The 23067-nt window shown below is 34.4% G+C and overlaps 5 protein-coding genes across 5 annotated transcripts; 3 read left to right on the top strand and 2 right to left on the bottom strand.

Annotated features, from left to right (window-relative positions):
* Positions 1-265: 265 nt before the first annotated feature.
* TRIADDRAFT_53667 (uncharacterized protein) lies at positions 266-2627 on the top strand (the record flags this gene model as incomplete). The annotated part of the gene is made up of 5 exons (XM_002109500.1): positions 266-412; positions 703-1333; positions 1651-1804; positions 2284-2446; positions 2550-2627. The coding sequence occupies 5 exons, from the start codon at positions 266-268 to the stop codon at positions 2625-2627; spliced, it is 1173 nt and encodes a 390-aa protein (XP_002109536.1).
* A 1471-nt stretch (positions 2628-4098) lies between these two features.
* On the bottom strand, positions 4099-5445 carry TRIADDRAFT_37229 (expressed hypothetical protein). The gene is made up of 4 exons (XM_002110044.1): positions 5429-5445; positions 5109-5255; positions 4904-4993; positions 4099-4791 (listed from the first exon to the last, which is right to left on the bottom strand). Exons 2-4 carry the CDS (start codon positions 5250-5252, stop codon positions 4192-4194), a joined length of 834 nt encoding a protein of 277 aa, XP_002110080.1. The 5' UTR covers positions 5253-5255; positions 5429-5445; the 3' UTR covers positions 4099-4191.
* A 3083-nt stretch (positions 5446-8528) lies between these two features.
* TRIADDRAFT_21244 (uncharacterized protein) lies at positions 8529-14481 on the bottom strand (the record flags this gene model as incomplete). The annotated part of the gene is made up of 26 exons (XM_002110045.1): positions 8529-8618; positions 8728-8763; positions 8854-8958; positions 9099-9136; positions 9208-9276; positions 9390-9490; positions 9581-9654; positions 9726-9782; positions 9857-9893; positions 9996-10098; positions 10218-10357; positions 10414-10628; positions 10832-10885; positions 11236-11480; positions 11576-11663; positions 11765-11844; positions 12005-12089; positions 12222-12321; positions 12412-12509; positions 12615-12693; positions 12839-12927; positions 13015-13095; positions 13197-13299; positions 13421-13523; positions 13750-13836; positions 14340-14481. 26 exons carry the CDS (start codon positions 14479-14481, stop codon positions 8529-8531), a joined length of 2499 nt encoding a protein of 832 aa, XP_002110081.1.
* A 663-nt stretch (positions 14482-15144) lies between these two features.
* Positions 15145-16596, top strand: TRIADDRAFT_53671 (uncharacterized protein; the record flags this gene model as incomplete). Its single annotated transcript, XM_002109501.1, has 5 exons — positions 15145-15275; positions 15536-15600; positions 15716-15859; positions 16021-16285; positions 16452-16596. The coding sequence occupies 5 exons, from the start codon at positions 15145-15147 to the stop codon at positions 16594-16596; spliced, it is 750 nt and encodes a 249-aa protein (XP_002109537.1).
* Positions 16597-16948: 352 nt separating this feature from the next.
* TRIADDRAFT_53672 (uncharacterized protein) lies at positions 16949-18319 on the top strand (the record flags this gene model as incomplete). Its single annotated transcript, XM_002109502.1, has 1 exon — positions 16949-18319. The coding sequence occupies one exon, from the start codon at positions 16949-16951 to the stop codon at positions 18317-18319; it is 1371 nt and encodes a 456-aa protein (XP_002109538.1).
* Between the last annotated feature and the right edge of the window lie 4748 nt (positions 18320-23067).

Here is a 23067-nt window from a genome sequence, read left to right on the forward strand (position 1 = left end):
TGGGATTAAGTTGGGCGTGCTTCTTTTTTGGGGGAGCATCTTTCTCGATCATCTAGCAATCCTGTGAAAGCGGTCATTTCAAGAGTAAATTCTACTCTACTCGTTGTGTACGTGTATATTCCTCTGCAGAAATGATATTAGATTACGTGGATGTAAAAATCGATAGATATTTTACGATTGAATTTCCTAATCTATTCTGTATCTTGATATGATTAGGCCTTAAGAATTTCTCCTCACCAAACTACTAGTACCGTGCGAACACGATATGGCTGTCGATATTATTTTTGAACGGGCTTGCAAAACATTCCAAAGCAAATATCAACAAAAGCCAACAGTAGCTGGCTGCGGCCCAGGAAGAGTAAATCTAATCGGAGAACATACTGATTACAATGATGGATTCGTCTTTCCTATGGTACCAACGGCATTATGATTGTAGAACTGACATGATCAATTTGCTATTTCGTTACTTAACTTTAATGGATTGATATGGATGTTTTACCTCTTGCTTGAAATTATAAAGTGTGTTGGATATAGAATGATACATCCATTTTTTTTTTTTTGAACCTCCTGCATTTTATTAATCATAAAGTACTCCCCATCTTGATTACTGTACTGTACTTTAATTGATCAAAGCTAAATGACTCTGTAGTATTATCGTGCTAATTAAGAGACATTAAAGCAGATTCACTTATGTTGATGCAGGCATTGCAAGACGCAACGGTGGTTGTTGGCAGACTATCGGCGAGAAATGAATGTCGTATTACAACGATAGCTGAACGAGCTGATCTTCCCCATGAGGTTGAATTTTTACCCCATAGTAAAGATCAACCGTTACAACCTGGTAAACCTTCTTGGGCCAACTATGTGAAAGGAGTGATTGCAAATTATCCAGGTCCGGTACCATCTTTCGATGCTGTGATTGCAAGCTCAGTACCCCTTGGAGGTGGTTTATCCAGTTCTGCTTCACTGGAAGTTGCCTTTTTCACTTTTCTACAACAGCTGGCACCTACTCCCAATCCCATCGATGATAAAGATAAAGCACTGGCGTGTCAAAAGGCGGAACATGATTTTGCTAACATGCCTTGTGGTATTATGGATCAATTTATATCTGTTATGGGAAAAGAAGGTAAAGCGTTGCTCATTGATTGTCGATCACTGGAAACTCGTTTAGTGGCGATGAATGATCCAAATATAGTTGTACTAATCACCAATACCAATGTCCATCATGAGCTGACTGGTAGTGAGTATCCATCGCGTCGTCGCCAATGTGAAGAATCAGCTAAATTGCTGGGCAAAAAGAGCTTACGAGATGTCACCATGGAAGAACTTAAAGGTAAGTTCCACATCTTCTAAATCGCTCTGGTCTTTTTTTTTCATTTTGCCCAGTAGTATCTTACGGGCTATTAATATCGCCTGTTTTTATTTGACATAGTAGTTTTGTTTAATGCAACAACAGTAGATAAACCGTGTGCTGTAAAGGCACTTCTCAGTTGAGAGTACAACATGAAGGATTTAATAGTTAAGCGAGCTTGCTGATTGCCTCTAACTATGCTACTAGATTTCTCATTTAAGAATGTTTTGTACTCGTATATTAATGACCGTGGAATAAGGGAAATAATTTTTATGTTGCCTTATATTGCCTTACTACAGAAGCTCAAAGTCAATTTACTGACCAAGAAATGTATCGCCGCGCTCGCCATGTCGTTTCTGAAATCATCCGCTGTGAGCAAGCAGCAAGAGCTTTAGAAAATAGTGATTTTGAGACGTTTGGAACATTGATGGTGCAGAGCCATGAATCATTAAGGTAATCGTCTTATCCACTACTCAAGCTGCAACATTTATCCGAATCTGTTACAGGATTCGTAAGCATTGCCGTAATTTGGATGTGTATTAATTGTACCCATCATGGGTTAAAGTCTTGAAGTTGTATTTATTCTACTGCTGGTCGAATCAATCTGTAATATTTGCTTCCACTATCTGGAGTTGAGTATTTACATTGTGATGATAATCAGCCACTTTATACTAGGGATAATTTTAAAGTTAGCTGTCGTTAATGAAGATTGTATTCATTCTACTGCTAGTCTAACCAATCTTGCTACCACTGTCTGTACTTGAGTATTTAGATTGTGACAATCAATCACTTTAGACTAGGGAAAATTTTGAAGTTTGTTACCCTGAGTAAAGATCGTATTCATTCTATTGCTAGTCTTATAAATCTATCCTTTTGCTACCACTGTCTCTAGTTAAGTATCTAGATTGTAACAATCTATCATTTTATACTAGGGATGATTTTGAAGTTAGCTGTCCTGAGCTAGACACTGTCGTCAAACTAGCAATGGAAGTGGACGGCGTATACGGATCGCGTATGACTGGTGGTGGCTTTGGTGGCTGTTCTGTTTCTTTAGTGGAGAAAAAAGCAGTAGAAAGAGCTATAAAACATATTAAGGTAGACACTTAAATCATATTGCAAAAGCCATTGGCTGTATAGAGCACATATAGACTATATTTTAGGTGATGATAATAACATTCTAACTGTGATTATCTCTTAGGCTGGCTACAGTAATGCTACCTGTTTTACTACGCTTGCCGGTGATGGTGCAAGACCGATATCTATACCAGATCAATAAACAGATTTATCATTTTTGCTAAAAATCCTTCATGCACCCATTAACATTGAATACGTTGTTTCTGAAATTATAATTTTTAAGCAAAAATCAACGACTGAATATTGGCGTTACTACAGTAAGAATTTAGTTCCATAATTAGAATATATCTTTTAGGTCAATTTAGCTGTTGCCGTCAATCAAGGACTGATTTATTTGCGTTACCACCGTCAAAATTTAGCTTCACAATAATGAGAGTATGCCTTACTATAAATCTATATTTGGCTACTATCCTAGTTAATATTGTAGTCTTGAACATTTGTATATTAGAATGTCATTTATAATTTTCATAATAGTATCACAATTTCTGGTTTACAAGTTTCATCAATTACGTATTATTTAGTAGATATAAAGCATCATTTTCCATGCGATGTTGTAAGAATAAAACGCGATATTGATGATTCCCTTGCTTTCTATGGGTATTCCAATCTTAAAAGAGTGTGTCTATTTGGTGTAAGAAAAATGCAAGCACTGGATGCTTGTTGGAGCAATGTTATGTTAAATTTTTGTGCAAATTATACCTGATAGTCGATCTTGTAAAGATGCATGAACTGCAGTAGAAATTACCTTACTGTGCTCTGTTAGAAAGCGTGATTCTATGCATCTTTAACGGTTCATGTATATGTATTAGCATGGATTACTAAACTGCCGAGAATTTATACTTCCTAATCGTTAATGTATCAATGAGCTATATTAGTGGACGGATTTTACGGACCAATTGACTTGTAAACCCATAATATAAAGGGTAAATGAGCTCTCTTAAAAGGTCTCAGTTACACTATTTAAACACTAATGATCAATTAGATCGACTAAACTACCGAGAATTTACAGTTCCTAATCGATATTGTATCAATTAGCCATGTTAGTTGATCGATTTACTAACCCAATTAACTATTAAACCTATCATAGAAAGCGTAATTGAGCTCTCTTAAAAGGTCTCAAGTTACATTATTTAAACACTAATGCATTTCAAAAAATACTATACGTAGAATCTCAATTTAGGCCGATTTCACTATACCAGTTTAACAAATTTCTATTACTGTATTTGCTGCAGAGCCGGCTATAAAAACTTAAGACTTGATTCAGTTATAAGGACATTGAACTATGGCCTACTTACTATAATGATGCATGCAACAGAGGTAGAATATCAGAGTAGATTTACGCGAGCTAAGGTTTGTGCTAACAGATCGCATTACCACTAGACCTGAGAAAGGTTCGGTTAAAACTTGATGAATACGCGTAAACATAAAAAGAATTATTATAAATGTACTGTACATTGGATCCGCATTAGCGACTTAGCATGCAAGTGATCAAGGATATGTTACATTATCCGATGGTCATCACTGGATAATAGTATACGTAGTTGAACTAACTTGGAGACGATCATACCGAAATGGTACGGCAATCCATTCGATTGTGAAGACACACTGAAATATTAATCTTAATTCTCTTTTATTGGCACCGAAATTATAAAGTATACATGAAGGAAAACATTAGTCATCCTTTTCATGAGGGTATTACGTATTGATTAGTAAGCTCTTGGGCGCGGGCGTTCCGTACGGATTTGCTTATTGCTCAAGAAGTCGGTGAATTCTTGGTATGGTGTCATGGAGAATTTGGTTGGTTCCCACAAGTCAGGAGTTAAGTAAGAGTAAGTCTTTCCAATAGCACTGTAAGTTGCTTTAGCAAAGTTACCCAGTGTTCTGGTCTGGCCAGTTGATGATGTATAGCAATCTTCAACGCCAGCCATCTGCAAGAGCTTCTTTGGCACAGGAGCAGATACGATGCCAGTACCTCTTGGAGCAGGAATTAATCTCATACTAACGGAACCGCATTTTCCAGTCACCTTACAAGGGACAGTGTGAGGCAAACCGATTTTGTTACCCCAATAACCACGACGAACTGGTACAATCGATAGCTTGGCTAAAGTAATAGCGCCTCTGATCGATGTGGCGACTTCCTTGCTACATTTGACGCCAAGACCAACATGTCCATCGTAATCACCCATAGCGACGAAAGCTTTAAAGCGAGTACGTTGACCAGCACGAGTTTGCTTCTGTACAGGCATGATTTTTAAAACTTCATCTTTAAGTTTGCTTCCCAAGAAGAAATCAATAATTTCGGCCTCCTGTACGAGCAAGTAGTCGGTTAAAATAGAGATCATTGATTACTCATTGCTTACTAGCGTACTTTACTGTTTTAAGCAGACTAATACGATAGGTTACGTCAAATAGGTTTACCTTGATGGGTAAAGAGAACAAGTAAATATCTTCAAGGCGCTTGATTTTGCCACCTTTGACGAGACGACCGAGTTTAGTAACAGGTACCCACTGTCAAAGAATAGAATTCATTGCGGTTAGAAGAACGACAGCGTCAATGCAATTTACTTCATCGTTGAGTTAGGTGTAAAACTATGTACAGAATAGTAAACATAGATTGGATTACCTCTTTTTCGTCTCCCTTCCCACGGCCTCTACCGCGACCGCGTCCACGTCCACGTCCACGGCCTCGGCCTCCGCCTCGTCCTCGGCCGCGTCCGAATCCTTCGCCAAATCCACCTCGTTCACCGGCTGGTGCTGCGTCCGCCATTTGCTATAGGGAGAAAGATAGAATGATCTATTACACAACTGCTTTAAGAAAAAATGCAAAAAAATACATGGCTAAAATAATGATATCCAAACAACAGTAGATTCGTCTACACTGATGAGGATAATTGACAGATACAAATTAGCCAAACAAGATGGCAGCAACTCCGCCATACTTACGTGTCGAAAAGTTAGAGAACGGTCGACTGTTTAAGGGAGCTATTTTATACCGTACAGTACACTGTAGCGTACAGTACGTGTACTGTATGATTTATACTGTACACTGTAAAATACAGTACAGTACTGTACTGTACACTGCAACATGGCAGGCAGATTGGTGTTGAAGGAATTAAACCAGAAGTTGTAAGGAGTACTGAGCTGTATTGAGTGAGTAAGCTGGAAAGAAAACCCTAACTGTGTAGTCATATAAATGATGGAAAAGTTGATATTTTCCATTCAATTTTTACTAGGACGTTAAATTACATTGGTGACTAATATAGTTTAAAACCGCCAGAACTTTCGAGTTTCGACTCAGTACAGTATTTTCTCTACTGGGAACACTATGCAAAACAGATGTCGTCAATGAAGGCAACTGTGCCCTATAGTGTAAAAGCGCTAATGATGACATATATTTTACACAGCTTTAGGCAGTACATTCTGACTGCGACGGTATCCCTTACTATTGTCATCCAAAACTAGAATGAGCCGCAGTATAGTATACGGTTTCGGTGGTAGCGTATACTAGAATGACCAGAAAAATGATAAGCTCCCTGATTATATTCTACTGAACAGCCGCTAGTCACTGACACTACTGCATGCTGTCGGTACAGTGTACAGTACAGTGTCAGTAGACTGTAGACTGTACACTGTACCCTTTTGTCGGAAAAAGACGCTGCACCTGACAATACTGAGCATGCTTCAGTTTCTAACAGTTAAGGCAAGAAGGCCGCACTGTGTCTGTGTGGGATTGGACTGTCATGGCGTCGTTGATTCGCTCTACTGTAGGTTTCTTGAGAAAAGCTTGGGATAAGGAACCCATTTTGTTTGTCTCTATTTTCTTCGGTGTTGCAGGTAATTAACCAATGATGCATTTTAAACTTGGATCTTAACCTTTCCTATTTCTAATTGGATATTGACCTGTCAATTGATAGGACCATTATGCGTTTACTTTGGACCTGGAACGCAAGCTTCTATGGAAGCGCATAAGAAAACCCCGAAATTTTATCCAGGTATGCTGATTAGGCAGGATATACAGTACGATTACTTCTCAATTCAATCAATATTAACATTTATTTTGCTTGACTGTTATCCGTAAGAATAAATAATGGTAGCTAGTACATCCATAATTTGTCCATCAATATGCTCCTTTGAGTAGCGCTAGGGAGTCAGTACTGTCGATTGCTGTAGGCACACTGTTGGAACTGTAGAGTATTATACTATAACATTGCATATAGCGATAAAGAACCAAGTCATAATCAAGTTAAGTTTAGTCTTGGCAAAAGATAAACCATGTGCGAGTATCTATACATATGATAACATAATCGATTCCTTGTTGTTTTCTTATCTAATCTAGCTACAATCCGTCGACCTGATGATCCTCCACCAAATTGGTAGAGAAAATCATAAAAGTAGACAGCTGATAAAATAGAATGCTACAATTGAAAGAGAAGGCGTTGAAGAAAAGCTTTAATTCAAATGAAAAATGTAAAATAATTTATTGTACTATACAGCGTACAAATGTACGAAGATGCTTGGAGAGTATGTCAACATCAGTTGCAAGAAACGAAAACAGATGTGGCATAATGTATCTTGCTATCCATTTATCATACTTTCTACTAGACTGCACTAAGGAATGATGCTTGAAATAGTATTTTTTAAAATACGGAATAACTATTTCGTCGTTTTTGCTATGTAAACGTCAACCAGTAATTCTTTTAAATTTGTATCAATAAAAAATTTGCCACGACATCTTATTGCTAATTCGATGCTGGAGTTATCAACAAGGATTGAATTGGCCATAACGATACTGTATAAGGGTGCAACTGTTGTAGAGCATTGTGGCTAGAATGCCATATTACTTTGTTGAAATGAGATGATTATGTTGTAGTAGGAAAGGATAAAAGTGACGATGTGCATTATCTTAGTGAAATTCCGATTGAATATTGATATATTCTCTTGGCTTTGACAATTAATTGGTACTTTGGCAGATATTGACGAGCATGATGCAAACTCTAGCAGCTTAAAATACCCTGCTCTACCATGAAATGTAGAATGGAATAGCCACTTTATTGCTGATTACTGATCTATTTAAAATCAATGTTATTTAGTTTTAAATTGCTGATCCAATTCAATTGAGTATACCTCATCGTATCACGGGGCGTATCTTGATATCACAAATTAGACAATCATGATGGTGCTTATTAACTATCGCGATTATTGGATAATACGGCTCTTCTTAACTGAATAAAATCTGTGCAACCTTACATACCTTACAGCTGTTGTATGCCTGTAAAAGTAGCAAATAACATCTTTATAATAATTCATGCAGTCTTTATGACTACAGGCATATGGACTAAAAGTTATAGATTACTACCAAAAGCAACGTAGGTATGTCAAATTTCAAGCAGGTTTATTGAAACTCATTTTAAGCACAATATAAAAATTTAAATTAGTATACTATAAGTCTTGATTCGCCTACTTAACTATTAATGCTGATTGGCTTGAAGCAGCTTATTTATCGACCGATTATTTTCAGTCGAATTGAAAGTAGCGTTAAGTAACTTATTCATTTATAGATTCTATCCGATTCCGGAAAGATTACAACTACCGTACTAAGCAGACTACACTATAATTAAGTAATACAAGATACGAGAATAAGATAAAATCACTATTGTCTGATCAATATGCAGTAAAATACCATATTGCCAAGTAGATATCTTGATAGATTTGCTAGATATGATCAAGCTTAATTGTGACCAAAAAGTTTAACAATGCTCATTACATAACATAAGGGGATCATCTCATAATATATATATATATATATATATATGCATAATAGCGTGCTAAATATTTGAAATTTTCAAGAATGAGTTACGACTATACTTGTGAGCAAGGTGCTTCGAAAGAGCAAATATAAATTTAATAAAATTACTTAGGTTAATGTACAATGTACATTGTATATCCAATTTCAATTTATAAAAATCTCACATTTAAATCATCTCCATGAATTTAATTCATGCCAGTCATAGAAAAAATAATAATTTAACAATATCTATTACCATCATTTATTAGCAGAATCCTCTTTTAATGAAACTGTAGCTACATTGAGATTAAAAAGATGACGCATAGTTGGTCTTCCATGAGGGCAGTTCTAATATATCGTGAAATAGATATAAATTAAGGCGAGTTTAACTACTTTTATTTAAAACAATGCAAATGGCTAAAAATAAGCTCAAAAATCTTTCACGAAAAATTCTTACCCATGGATGTTCTATTTCTCCCATATGCTTAAGGATCTAAAAAAATTACCGAAATGATAACGCGATAATCAGAATGACGTTTCCAAAAGGTACGAAATTTATCCACTGTTGCAATTAAAGATTTACTTTTTTCATCTGGGAAGTATTTAATGCAGTGCCAATCATGATTGATCTTCTACAAGACCTAGTTGCAAACATTCTTGATACAGTTGTTGGTCTACACATGACTCCCTATATATGTATTATTGCAAGCCTTTCTATTACTTCTAATTTACTAATGAGCAACTTATTTAGCTTACAAACTAGATACTTATTGGTACATAGTGTATCGAAAATAATCGTATTGCACGATACATGTAATCAAAACTCACCGGCATGTCAGTTAACATCATTATCATTTCTTGCACATCTAAATAGTTAGTATCCAAAAAAACATTAAATACAATATTAAAACTTCAATAAATCTGTAATTATGATAACCTTCTTCATTAAAGATACATCCTCGACCGTAAGGAACAGAAGTCATTTTAATTCGTTTTGTTGGTGGCGCTAAGACAGATAGAAGCATATTATTATGTATACATATTAGGATATCAAATCAAAGTCATATCACTAATGCGTGTAATTAATTAGCAAAGTAAAAAGTAAGTACACATACATACCATCTGGATCTATAGAAAAGCTAAAACCATTCTTTTCAAAGATATTTACATTATCCATTAGTACTTCTTCTTCAGTAGGTGTTAGAAACAAATGTTTGGGCCTTTTACAGTTATTTCATTAATTTTATTAACACGTTTCAGTAAAAATTTTTGTCGCTGCAAAAAATTATAATCAACAAAGGTTTACTAACTGTATCAATTGCTGTCCTTTCAAATTCGTATTTAGTTGCAAATATTCATAATTGTATTTCTCATCAGATGCATGCTGAAAGATACAAGCTTAGTTAAACAGTATATTCTTCCATAATAATCATATAGCGAAGTTTACTGTATTACCTGATCAATTATGAATAAATCCTGATTGTGTCTGGCAATTATAAAGCCCAAATTGAACTACAGTATGGCATAATGGTCATTACAATCAGGCACAGATACGCATCGTGATTGCTCTCAACATTACATCTTACCTGACCAATAATTTCCATTTCTTGAAACATATCCTTCCTAGATGGGGTGTATAGGTACAAAAAGATGGTTATTATGAAATGAATTTGCTGCTAAACGACATCAACATTTAATTCTGCAATAATACAGTAATTAACTGACGATATTTCTCTACGTAGTTCATTCTCTGCAGCTGTATTATTATCTGGAGCAATCGTTGCATGGAAAGAACTGCCTATGTTCGTATTTTCACTGTTTTGGTCAGCTTTGCTACCTGCTATTAAATAATACCGATATAAATTATTAAGCTTAGACAGTAACAGAAATGTATGACTTTACTGATGTTAGGACGAGAAAACAGTAAATACAAAAATAATTCATTACTTTTAATTTTTCGTATTTCCTCAAAATCAAATTGCAATAAGTTATTGCTAGATTTTGTATTAATTGGCAAGCTTATATCCTCTGAATTTTCTTCCCCGTCATCATTAGGAATATCATCACTGTTTTCGTCTACATTCTCTCTCGCTAATAAAGTAACAATTTTCAAGTATTACTGTATAATATGTAGGCCAAGAACTTTTTATTACTTTGCAAAATAAAAAAATTACCATTAATATTTTGAACAATCGGATCAACAGCTTCTAGTACTTTGTAGTTAGGAGCTAGTTCAATTTTTGCTTTCTTGGCTGTAGATGTATAGGGTTTGCTAAGAATTTCATTAATTTCGCTTTTAGACTCAGTAACTTCCATGTTGTTGCTGGATTCAGTGGATTTAGATAGATTATAAACAATCTACTCCACCATTACATAAGAAGAAATTATTTATCAGTTATATACTGAATAAATTAAGAAAACTGATTATATTTAAATAAAATTATCATCGTATTTGGTTTTCAACATTTTTTTCTTGCTCCAGCGACGGCGATTCTCTAAAACAATATAAAATAAAATTAATAATATAAGTAGCTGGCATAAATCATTTTCATATGTATCACTTTTGTTACATACTCTGATGATATCTTACGCCAACCAAATGACGCTAAGGTTGACTCTAAGAAATGTCATAGACGAAATAGCAAGTAATTAATTGAATTTTTATTAATAATATTAATCCCAAAAGAAACTGTTATGGCTCGTTAAATTATTAGGTAAAAACTCGGTTGATTTTACTCACGCTTAGGCCCACTTTTGTTACCGGCGGAAAAAGTTGATTTCCTTTGATGTAAGGAGTAAAGAAAATTAAGTAACGAAAGAAAGACATTATCGATCGGTTTCGCGACTATAATTACTTACCGTTTAAATTTTAATAGACTTTTATGAAAATCCTATAATTACAATATCAAATTTAGGTATTAACAATTGAGCTTCTCATAACGTTTCAAGTCTGTTGCATTCTTACTTTGCCTTCAGTCACGATTTCTACGCATGGCTTTGAATTTACTTCAGTAGGCTTTACATTGTATAAAAAATGAATTTTGTACGCGAGGTTAAATCCGTGTATCCGGCATTGTCGCAAACTATTATTACTTACCTCAGAAAGCTCACATTCATCATTCGTTAGATGCTTTTTATTGTTGATATCTTTCTCCGATATTATCTGAATCTCGTCGTTATTTTCATTATCATGCTGATCAGCAGCGGCGGCTAAGAAGTAAGAAACATGACAATTGATTAGTATCTAATATGCGGCTATCTCTACGGATAGCAGATTTTTAATATTACTAGATTGTTATACTAACACTGAGTAGAGGTAGTGGCTCCTGTAGTAATTCCCCTACTTATTTCGTAAGAAGAAGCAATTGGATCGTACATACGAACTAATGACGCCTAATTGAGGAGAAATATTTTAATTAAAATAACGCATTGGCTTCAGTATATAGGACTCAAAATTTGAATAGATCTTACTACATAATTAAAAACAATATTACCTTAATGACCGTTAACAGAGCTTTCTCATTTTGCATGAGTATTTGCCTTTTGTCTGGTGTAACATTAACGTCCACAGTACCTGAGACAAGAAAGAGCCTATGAACCTGTAATCACTATATTAACTTTCAATGCATTTATATGAAGAAATCGGTATTTTCCTAATAGATATCAATGCGACAGTTGACGATAAAAACTGATTATCAACACTTTAACCGTAAATCTAGTATTGATGAAAATACCTTTCCGTAAAGATATATCTAAAGCGAAAAATGGATATTGGTGTCGATTGTACATATGATAAGTCTCGTTGATAACTCTGCTTGCCTATCAAAACATGTAAAGATTGAAAATGTTTCTGATTATTCGAAATCTGATTCTTGCCAGTATTGATAAAAAGAATTTAATATTATACCACTAGCAAAGGCAAATAAAAGCAACAAATCACTACGATTATACCTTGATTAGATCACAAGGTCTTTTGTTAATAAAAAAGAACTGTCGATCATTGCCCGTTCTACCACTGCTATGATCACATTTGGAAATAAGACCAGAAATACTAAGGAATACAAGATTGTTAAAATCGGAGGATTTGCTATTAGCTTATAATTAATAACATATGAAAAAATAATAAGAATGCTCATGTTACCTGAAGAGACTCATATCGATTAATTTCGGATTGATGCCCATACTCTCACAGTCGCTTTCAGAAGGAGCATGGGTAACAAATGGAATCAAGGAGGATACCTGCAATAGTGAAATCTACTCAGTTCTAAAGTCGTATTAGCCTTAAAATTTAGCGCGTAGTTCATTCCAGCATACATAATTACAAAGTCTTGCACTTTTTGATACCTGTTTTGGCCCAAAAATATCAACTATATTTTCTTTAAGACCTTTATTCGATTGACACGATAATACAGTAATTCTTTTACTAAAAGAAAAATTGCAAGACGAAGTCATATACAACTGCTATACCAATAAAAGATAGCTATAGTGATCTGTACTACGATGATACCTAAAGAGTTTTTACTTCATATCATAAAACAATCGATTAGCTACACCGTACGTAAACTTACTTCTTTACAGGCTGATTATTACATGTAAGTCTTAAGCCAATTGAGATTATTGCGTAAGACTGTAAAACATGGATCATTTTGTTAAATTCCTATTAATGCAAATAAAAAAGTGAGTTTTAAATTACTAATAATTTGAAGCTCTTCGATCAAAGAATTAACAGAATGTTTTGCGTTACTCTTTTAATATTGCGAACAAATTCTTTATGCCTGACAGGCAAGGTAGAGAATAATCCTTGTAACGTTACAGTTGTCCCTTGCTATAAATTTATGGCAAGACACCAGTACGTAAGTTGTTATTACTTTAGAGTTATTTATTTTCTAAAAGTGTGTAGAGCTGTATCATTGATTGTTTGCTAACCTGTCTAGCGCAAGCTGATTTAGATTTCACTATACCTCGATGATCATATTCAATTTTGGTTCCGTTAGGTTGAGATTTGTGACGTGTAGTGATGGCAACATTACTACGATAGTTATTAATATCGAAACATTATATTGAAGCAGGGAATAGAACTGTTAAAACCATCATTAAATATATATATATATTACAAGGAGAGCTATTGGAAAGATAAGCTAGATTCTCACCACAATCCACATAGAGAGCTTAAGGCTTCTCCACGAAAGCCAAATGTTTCTACCCCGATCAGGTCGTCGTACTCTTTTAACTTGGATGTGTGATGCATTAGTGCTATTAGCATTTAAAAAAGATGCGGGTTTTAATCTAGGCCGCAAGTCTAGGTTGTTAAATGTATATCGATACTGAATTGGATTCATTCATTTACTATAATTGCATACATTTTTTTAAAATTTTGCTCATCTAATAATGGGCAAAAGTTATTTTGCCCATTATATAAAATATGAGATTAACTTCATGAGCAGATATGCCACTGTACTCGTATGTTGCAAGCACCTACCGAGAACCTCGAAATCATCAGGATGGATCCCAGATCCGTTGTCGCTTACTTCAACAGTATCTGCACCGTAGTCTTTCAATCGAACATCTAAACAAAAAAGTAGGTTGCATTGCAAGCAATTGGTTATAAGACAATCCAAGGTCAAGAATGCATACTGGTTTGTTTACCACAATATAGTAAGATGGTTAGATAAATATTAAGCCTTTTGCACAAGTAAATGGAGTGCTGCCTATTAGAATTGAATGCAATTTTCAGGAAATTTATACATACTAAATTTATTGAGTTGTTATTTCTATTACATCGACGAAATCATATCAACTATCTAACTACGTAACAGTTAATCTTGGTAGCCCTACGGTGATAGAGTCGCATGATAGCTCGAAGCTGTTGATGTTTTGCTGTTAAAGTACTGAGGTGTTTACCACGTACGAGTATACCTCAAGTATTACTATAATAGAATTTCGATCATCTTGCAGTTGTGTAAATTTTACAGAAGCATACGTTCTCAGAAATTGTAATGCTATAGCTAATGACGTCTGCCGTATAAAATTTGAGCACTGATTGATCTCTAGTGACACCTATTTACTTACCGACTTGATTAGCACCAGCATCCACACTATTCTCAACCAGCTCTTTAACTGCTGCAGCTAAATTTAAAATAACCTGGCCAGAACAGATTTGATGGACATGCTTTTGACTAATCTGTTTAATTGTACTGTTGGAGTGATCCATATTTAACTTAATAATCCAGCCAAAAAACTATTTGCAATTTATTACTTTTCAGCTAGCTGAATTGGATTTTCAATCTTGAGCTGCTTTTCCACAATCGTGATAATCATCAACTGTGTTTTTATATTGCAAATCTAGCTAATCAATAGAAATTCGTAGCAATTAATCAATCCTTTTACTCCTTCCAGATTATGAACATTGATCTATGCAGTCGTGTATGGCAAAGTAACTGTATTAACCAGAGAAATAAATAGATTTTGTACAATCATCCAGTCATCCAGAGATCTTCCAAGCAAGGTTATCGTCGATTAGCTCAGCATTTGCATTTTGCAGCTTACCTGGAACAGTCTAATAACGAAAGGTGAATAGACTCAGTACAGTATAGTATGGGCTTTCACTACTGTTTGTGTATACGACCCCTGTTAATTATAATTGAGCTCAGCAACCTTAGTTAGGTCTGCTGATAGGGTTCTGTATAAAATGGTAGTTCGAAGTTTATACTAAACCATAGCAAAGTGGCAATTATTGAAAACTAGTACTCGGAAAGGTCACGTGGCCTAGAGAAGGCGATCGAGTCTCTGTTTTACGTCCATCTGTCCGCTCGTCGCTTTAAACCTTCCTGATGGCCATGATGATGAAATGAATGATTAACATCTTCCTTCAAGTATGGAAATTAATCAGGATAAAATTCGTAAGCTAACTTTACCTAAAGTCTCCGATCTATCCGGTCAAGATGTACGCCAGGTTAAACGAATTAATGCTAGTAATAAAGGGATAGAAGAACTTGATGATATAAGGTAAAAATATTGATTACTATTCAACATGAGCCATGCAGAACAGTATCGCGTGCTATGCAATGGCTGATGTATTTGCAGGCATAAAATCATGTCGTGTTATATATATAATGTATAAAAGTAGCACTATTAAAGCTGATAGAATGAGTGATAAGCTTAGAATATGTACGTAAGCAGTACAGGATAAGTATATATTGTGCAAATTTAGTGGTATTTTGGTACCTGACACTGTAATAAAATCATTCTTGTACTGTACTGTACAGTGCCTGCGTGGAATTAGACTATTTGGATCTATCCAAGAACTCATTAACTGATGTAAAAGGCATATGTAAGTTAACATTAGCATTCCTATTAAAGTAATACAACGTATTAATGATATTATTGCCCATGCAAAGTAAACTAATGTTGCCTGTGCTGTTGCCTTTCTAAAATAATGCACCTAGTTCATTGTAAATCGCTGGTGACATTGAACGTTGGCAGCAATCAAATTCAATCACTGGGTGACATTTGGAAGCTGAGAAAGTTATCCATACTTAATGCTAGCCATAACCATTTAACAAGTACTATCTTCCTTGATAAATTAAAAAGTAAGATATCAATTAGGTCCATGTATAAATATGTTATCGAGAGTTCACTACTAATTTTACTACTGGTGTTAACAATCCAGTATCTAATGTAGTTGACGTATTCAGAATATTTCTTCAAGCTCAACATTTCCATAATTATAATTGCATTGAATTGCTCTTAGATCTGAAAGTCTTAATCCTAAATAACAACAGCATCTCGCAATTAACTAATGTTATCAAGCTTAAAATGCTGAATACATTGATCTTGTCTAACAATCAAATCGAAGAAATCGACCTATCCTCGCTTGTCAATTTAAGAAAACTCTCTTTATCTCACAACAAGTTACGCGCTACTCCGGACCTAAAGCATAACGTAGAAGTCAAGGATGTTAGATTAAACGATAACAAGATAATGGCTATTCGTCAAGATTTACATTTAAACTCAAGGTAATGCTCGTAGGCTTTTGACCTGAGGCAGCGATATTCTGTGGTGCAGGAAGTTCACTTCTGGATCTGGTGTTAAATATGCGCATACAATTGATACATAACTTATTATAATTATTATCTATTTCCTTGTTGGAACTCTGAATAGTTACTCTATTCTTCGTTACAGGCTACAAATCTTAGATTTAGGGAATAACCGACTGAAAAGTACTGAAGAAATTAAAGTGATATTTCAGTTAACGGAATTGAAAAATTTAAACATGAGAGGCAACGCAGTTTGCGATGACTCCATCAATGAGGAAGTAAATAAATGAGATAGGAAATGTTCACTTTATTTATAGTATCTAGCTATTCTTTCCTCTTTTAACTTACTTAGGAATTTTATTCCATTTGCAAGAAAGAAGAATTTACTAACAGTTTTCAATAAAATATTTATTAGCTTTCTAAATTGCCAAAACTGCAAGTATTCAATAGCAAGCGAATATTGCAGAAAAAATCCGGCAAGAGATCACGTCATACAGTAACGGGTATTAGTGACCTTAAATTTACGACGCTATAAAAGATAGCTATTTATTCTATAATTTTAACGAACGATTGTTTATTTTATTTAATAATATGATGAACTGCTATCGTCATCGTAAAATGAATGATCTTTGAAATGGGTTGATGCTTCCTGAAGTAAATCGCAACGCAAGTGACAATACTTCACGAAAGAATGGAGACCATGGAGATGCTGTTTTGACGGATAATTCTAGCGCAAAACTGAATCGAAACTTTAATGAGTATGCTAAAAAATCTAAAAAAATTATCAGTTTGGAAGGGACTGGAGATAGCAACTATAATGGACAGAATTCTCAAGATGACAGCAGAGAAAATCAATCCAGTACAACTAGGAAAAGAAAGAGATCTTTAGCTGCCGCAGAAGTTCAAGAATTAAATATAACTAATAATTTTAATTCGAAAATACTTAAAAAATTAACAGCAGTAGATGATGATGCGATCATATCACCAAGTATAAAAAAAGCAAAGAAAGCAACAGCAGACGATGACACCGTTTCGATAGAAAATCCACGTGCTAAACAGTTCAAAAAATTGAAGAAAGAAGATGAATTGGTTGAAAGTAGTAAAATCATTATAAAGTCTAAAAAGTTTAAAATGAAAAATTTAAAAGCTGCTGAATCTGGCATTACAGCCAGTTTCACGTCCAGTAATTCTAAAATGCCCGAAACTGCAAAGCTAGAAGGCAACAAACTGATAAAATCCGCATCACACAAGCCAAAGAAAATCAGCATCGGAATCGAAAATATTGAAAAGGATAAAAGTAGTGATCTGTATTCAGATAGCGAAGAGAAAAGTAAAAAGTCAACTAAAAACCGATTGCGTTTGACCGGTAATAAAACGAAGGCTTCAAAAAATGCTGATTTAAATGTTACATCAGATACTTTCGAGACACTGAAAGAAACCGATAACAAGAAGAGTAAGGCTAAGCTAAAGAAGAGGTGCAAAGTTGATGCCATTAAAGTAGAAGGTAATACCTCTACCACCATCGATGCATCACCATCGATTGCTATTAGTGAAGGCCTTAAAGTCCGAAATCAAGAAAAACATACCCTAACCAAAGTCACGAAAATGGATACTCCTAAATCTCTTGATGCAAAGGCTAAGGCTGACATCTTAAAGCCATCGAAAAAACGTAAAGCAAAAGGTGACATAAAATCGATGGCTGCCCTATCAGAAAGCAACGAAGATTCGATAGAGAAAGGCGATGGAAATCAACAAAAGAAATCCTTAAAATTAAAGAAAGCCAAAATGCATGCTAAAAATTCTACAACGTCATCTTCTGTTACTAATTCCAATAGATCCACTAATAAAGAAGACCGCCACGCTATCGATGCGCTTTTATCCGCACGATCCGGCGTTATTGCAATAAAGAAACAACATTCTGAGAAACTAAAAAAAGATAAGGTTGTTTTCGATCCTAATTTTTTAACTGAGAGCGATAAAATTGGTACTGGAGGAATCATTAAGTGGGATTGATGTGAATACAGTATCTATGTATATCTCATGACAGCATTTACGAATATGCATGTGTTTATGGATCTGTTGTATCAATGAGCGAAAATCGCCCTATATAGTGCTGAGATGAGAAAAGATGTAACTATACGAGCTTTGGAACCTAATCATGATGTATTGTAATATATAAAGTTTCTATCTTACTGGGTCGACGATGTGTTGGTTTTAAAGTCTTAAAATGTAGTACACTATAAAATATGCACGTTTTATTCGACAAGTAGCAGTACGAATATACAGTACATATACACCGTTTATAGAGAATTCTATTTGTCTATTTCCTATGAAATTTTGGCTAAAAATTTCAATACTGTATATTACGTAATTAGGTAGTATTCCATAAATTACAGATGAATGATAGGATGTTATGATATACGTATGATATTTTTAATATGCAGACTTATTAAATTTGACATGTAATCTATTCTATAGCATCTTGATTACTACGCAATCTGTCCATTAATTCAGTGACTTATAGCAATTCAGTATTACCATTTTATATAAATACAAATTCATCTAAAGTTGTAATCTCTGTTGCATCCATTGTATAACTTCATTACAGGGCTATATTAAAATATGCTATATTGAAAAATCAGCGAAAGACACCACATACCTGGAGTAAGTTATAATGGCCCTAACCATTAAAATTAAAATCTCTCGCAAATATGTGCAACAATTGATAAGCAAAATCATTATTGATCGCAACTTTTATTTACAGTGTACCAGTATTTCTTATTCAATTTCTAGTATTGTATACGAGATGTTACGACTACAATTAATGGACAATATATACATTTTTACCCTTATTACGAACAAGTTATACATCAATTATAGTTAGTAGTTAGATATTCATTACATAGACTCGCAGTGTTACGTACGCATGTATTGGACATTATAAATGGTGCGTCATCTCAAATCAATGGCTATTTTAAAGCTGTAACAGTCCTAAACATCAAATGAAAGTATGGAAGGAGACGTACGATAATACTTTCTTAAAATTAAAAAAAATTCTTGACTATAGTTTTATTATTTCTTAATGCGCGTGTCATTGAATGACTTCTAACAAATACTCCGATACCGGCGTATACCCAATGACATGAAAGACAGCTTGAACCATTCTGCATAGCTTGCCTAGCTAAAATCCAACAGCTGTAATACAATCAATACAATGGAGTTGGTATAGAATTAAATGAGGTAGTACGTCAATATTATTCAATAAGGAATCAAGCAGTCATTACTGCCCTGAATAATAATTAGTATTAATATTAATTATATAGGCTTAGCTTTATCTATTCGTATCGTAGAACGCATATAGATATTACTAATCGAATATTATTACTTACCAACTGAGCTAATATTTTTTCAAAATGTTCTACTTCCACCTTGTTAGAGGTACTTTCCATCTGTGCAGATAAACATGAAGAATTAACTTTAGAGCAATAGTAACTGCATAGTATTGCTAGCAGCTATCAGTAATGAATGTAAAGCAATGTACAAATAGCATTATAATATGTTTATTGATAGATTACCTACCTTAGCTAATCGTGCAGCTCTACCCGCAGCTTCTACAGAATATCAATAACAAATAAAAGGCGCAAACTAAGTATGTAAGTAGCAATCTAAAGTCGATCAAGTATCTATTTGGAGTATTAAATCCTCCATTTACTAATGATTAAGGTATAAATGATATCAATGTATTAAATACATATTTTTATTCAATAGATAAATTAAAGTGGCATCAATCTTAAACCTGTAATGAAAATGTTGAGCAAGTAGGATACCAATTTTTGAGCATCTCCGTTGACTTGGGTATAGGATAAGAATGAGTGAGAATTGACTGTCTAGTTTTCCAATTGCCTTAATATAATGGATGTATGATATATGATACAGAAGAGTAGCAAATAACCGAATACTAACTTTTGATTTTAGGATCGGTAAAACTTTGCTGTAGCAACCTTTCCACCGTATCCTATATTGACAATATAAATGCAACACCCATTAAGTATAGCATTGCTAACAGCATCAATTTGAAGATTCTTAATAGATATTTCAGGTACTGTAGTCAAGCACAATCTCAGACATATACAAATGAATTTGTGGAAACTGCAATTTCAAAGTACGAGAATGGTTTATGCTATGAATAACAGGCACTACTCAAAAGGAAGAGTCTCCCTTCGAGTAATCCCTTTAAATAACTTCATTTCAGTACGTAGCAATTTTCAGAGAGGGTAATAATTTAATAACTATAGTAACTGTTTACTTTGTATAATGTACATCCACAAGTGGCAGTAAATTAAGTGAAAATGATGGGTTGTAACAATCCTGGTACGATATATGTCAGTGATACGTCCAGGCTGATTTATAGCCAATTTGTATGTTTTAATGCGCTGTATTAGCATGATACTGTATATGTATACTGTAAACTTGTAACTTATTGTGATTTATTGTATGCTCTTCAGTAAATGAAGCCATGAATTATAGCACTTGTTGAATTCTTTATCGTCATCCCTGCCTGTCATCATACAGTACAGTAGTTGCACATTGATAATTTATTCATTGGAAATGATAAGTTCTAGTATCGTAGGAATTATTGAATTATTGCAATCTATTTCGATATGATATATCATCTTTAGCTGACACGACGTGCTGTATCTGTATACTGCTCAACTGCTATACTACTCAAACAGTGGTTTCTTGCTCACTTTTAACTCCACTCCAGTTCATCAAAAGGTACGCTGGGGCAGTATTTTGTTCAGTAGTCGGCTCTATATTACTTTCAATTACACTGCTATTATACTATTTTTTATTTTGTATTAGTTATTGCAACCTTAGAACATTCATATAGCCCTTCATGACGAGCATCACTGCCTATTAATTAATGTTGTAAATCTAGGCGTAGTTGGTAATGTGCAATAAGTTGAAAATCCCTGCAATCCTGTACGACTGGCCTTTTCCAGGTCTTGATGGATAGTAATGAAAAACATGATTCTGTTGATTTTAAGATTAACTCGAACTATTTTCCCCCTAGCAACGGTTAAAGTGTACCAATAAATCGTTAGTAGACAATATTTTTAAATTGTACTGTACCAATTTTAACGCAAAACTTTGAGATTCCATTGCAATTTCCCAGGAAAATTCTTCTTCTTCCAGAAAATTATGGACGTGCTCCTTTGATCATTGGCTGACGGAAGTCTACGTTACTGGGTGTACGATACTGTATTAAGTAGACGCGTCGTAGCTGTGTGTAAAATGTATGTCGCAAGTTAAGCTTTTGTTGACACGGTGTCACCGATTTTTATACGACATGTATTTTACACATGTTGTCAGCTCGCGTACGAATGAAATGCCGTAGACTGAACCGTCCAGCAGGTGTACTACGTTGTAGCATCGTATCTAGACTCGAGTGACCCTTGTCAGCTTGACTTGCCAAGCAAAACCTTGAGAAAATAACTCGCAATGAATGTACACCAATGGCAGTGTTATAGGCAGTCTCGACAGAACGTCTCTAATTAAAAATTAACTATTTTTTCTTTGCCTATTCCTAGCAACTGGTATTTACAGTTTGGACCCTAATATTACTTTGCAAGTCTCAACAGAACATCTTGAACTATTTTCTCTTTGCTTTGCTGTATTCATAGCAACTGGTATTTACAGTTTGGACTCTAATATTACTTTGCAAGTCTCAACAGAACATCTTGAACTATTTTCTCTTTGCTTTGCTGTATTCGTAGCAACTGGTATTTTACAGATTGGACTCTAATATTACTTTGCAAGTCTCAACAGAACATCTTGAACTATTTTCTCTTTGCTTTGCTGTATTCGTAGCAACTGGTATTTTACAGATTGGACTCTAATATTACTTTGCAAGTCTCAACAGAACATCTTGAACTATTTTCTCTTTGCCTTGCTGTATTCATAGCAACTGGTATTTTACAGAAGTCTCAACAGAATATCTTAAACTAAAAATACAGTCAATATTTTTTTCTTTGCCTTACTGTATTCATAGCAACTGGTATTGACAGATTGGACTCTAATATTACCGTGCAAGTCTCAACAGAATATCTTGAACTAATATATTTTTTCTTTGCCTTGCTGTATTCATAGCAACTGGTATTTACAAATTGAACTAATATTACTTTGCAAGTCTCGCCATCGGATGCATGATGTAAGTTACTGTATACCAGATTAATAATAATATAATTAATTTATTTGCTGTGATATTATTTGTCGATTTCCATTGTCATGTAAAGATTGGTATATTTTCGGCATGCTGCAATACAATTTAGCTTACTCGCTTCTTCATGACCATATCAATAGTGATAAGTACTTAATGACCTACATGTACTGTACTGTACTGTACGTATAATGTGTTAATAAATGTGCTTCGTTCTACCATCTACGGTCATTGATTGCTTTTAGTGAATCCCATATGATCTTCATCAACGTTGCATTTCCATTTATGGTAGTGTCTACACTGTACACGATGTTATGGTTAAAATTTAGCAACAGTATAAATTCAAGGCTGCGCTATTATTTGCTCCAAGTGTAAATATTATATCCTATACACCACTGAAAGTGGAACGAAAATGAATCGGCCTGAGGCAGTAAAATATCATAGTAGTACACTGTAGTATAGCAAAAAATGAGAAGAACAAACCGAAATTTTTTTGGATTTTCGCGCACACGCCTAACAGTACAGTACAGTGTACAGTGCA

Source organism: Trichoplax adhaerens, genomic scaffold, assembly GCF_000150275.1.
Source record: "Trichoplax adhaerens TRIADscaffold_2 genomic scaffold, whole genome shotgun sequence".
NCBI classification, from domain to species: Eukaryota; Metazoa; Placozoa; class Uniplacotomia; order Trichoplacea; family Trichoplacidae; genus Trichoplax; species Trichoplax adhaerens.

Bases quoted from the DNA above. Each gene is read 5' to 3' on its own strand.
- TRIADDRAFT_37229 (XM_002110044.1), bottom strand. From the start codon at position 5,252: ATGGCGGACGCAGCACCAGCCGGTGAACGAGGTGGATTTGGCGAAGGA. The intron at 4,994-5,108 runs GTAATCCAATCT...ATTCTTTGACAG, and splicing joins GGAAGGGAGACGAAAAAGAG to TGGGTACCTGTTACTAAACT. The intron at 4,792-4,903 runs GTAAACCTATTT...TTGCTCGTACAG, and splicing joins TGTTCTCTTTACCCATCAAG to GAGGCCGAAATTATTGATTT.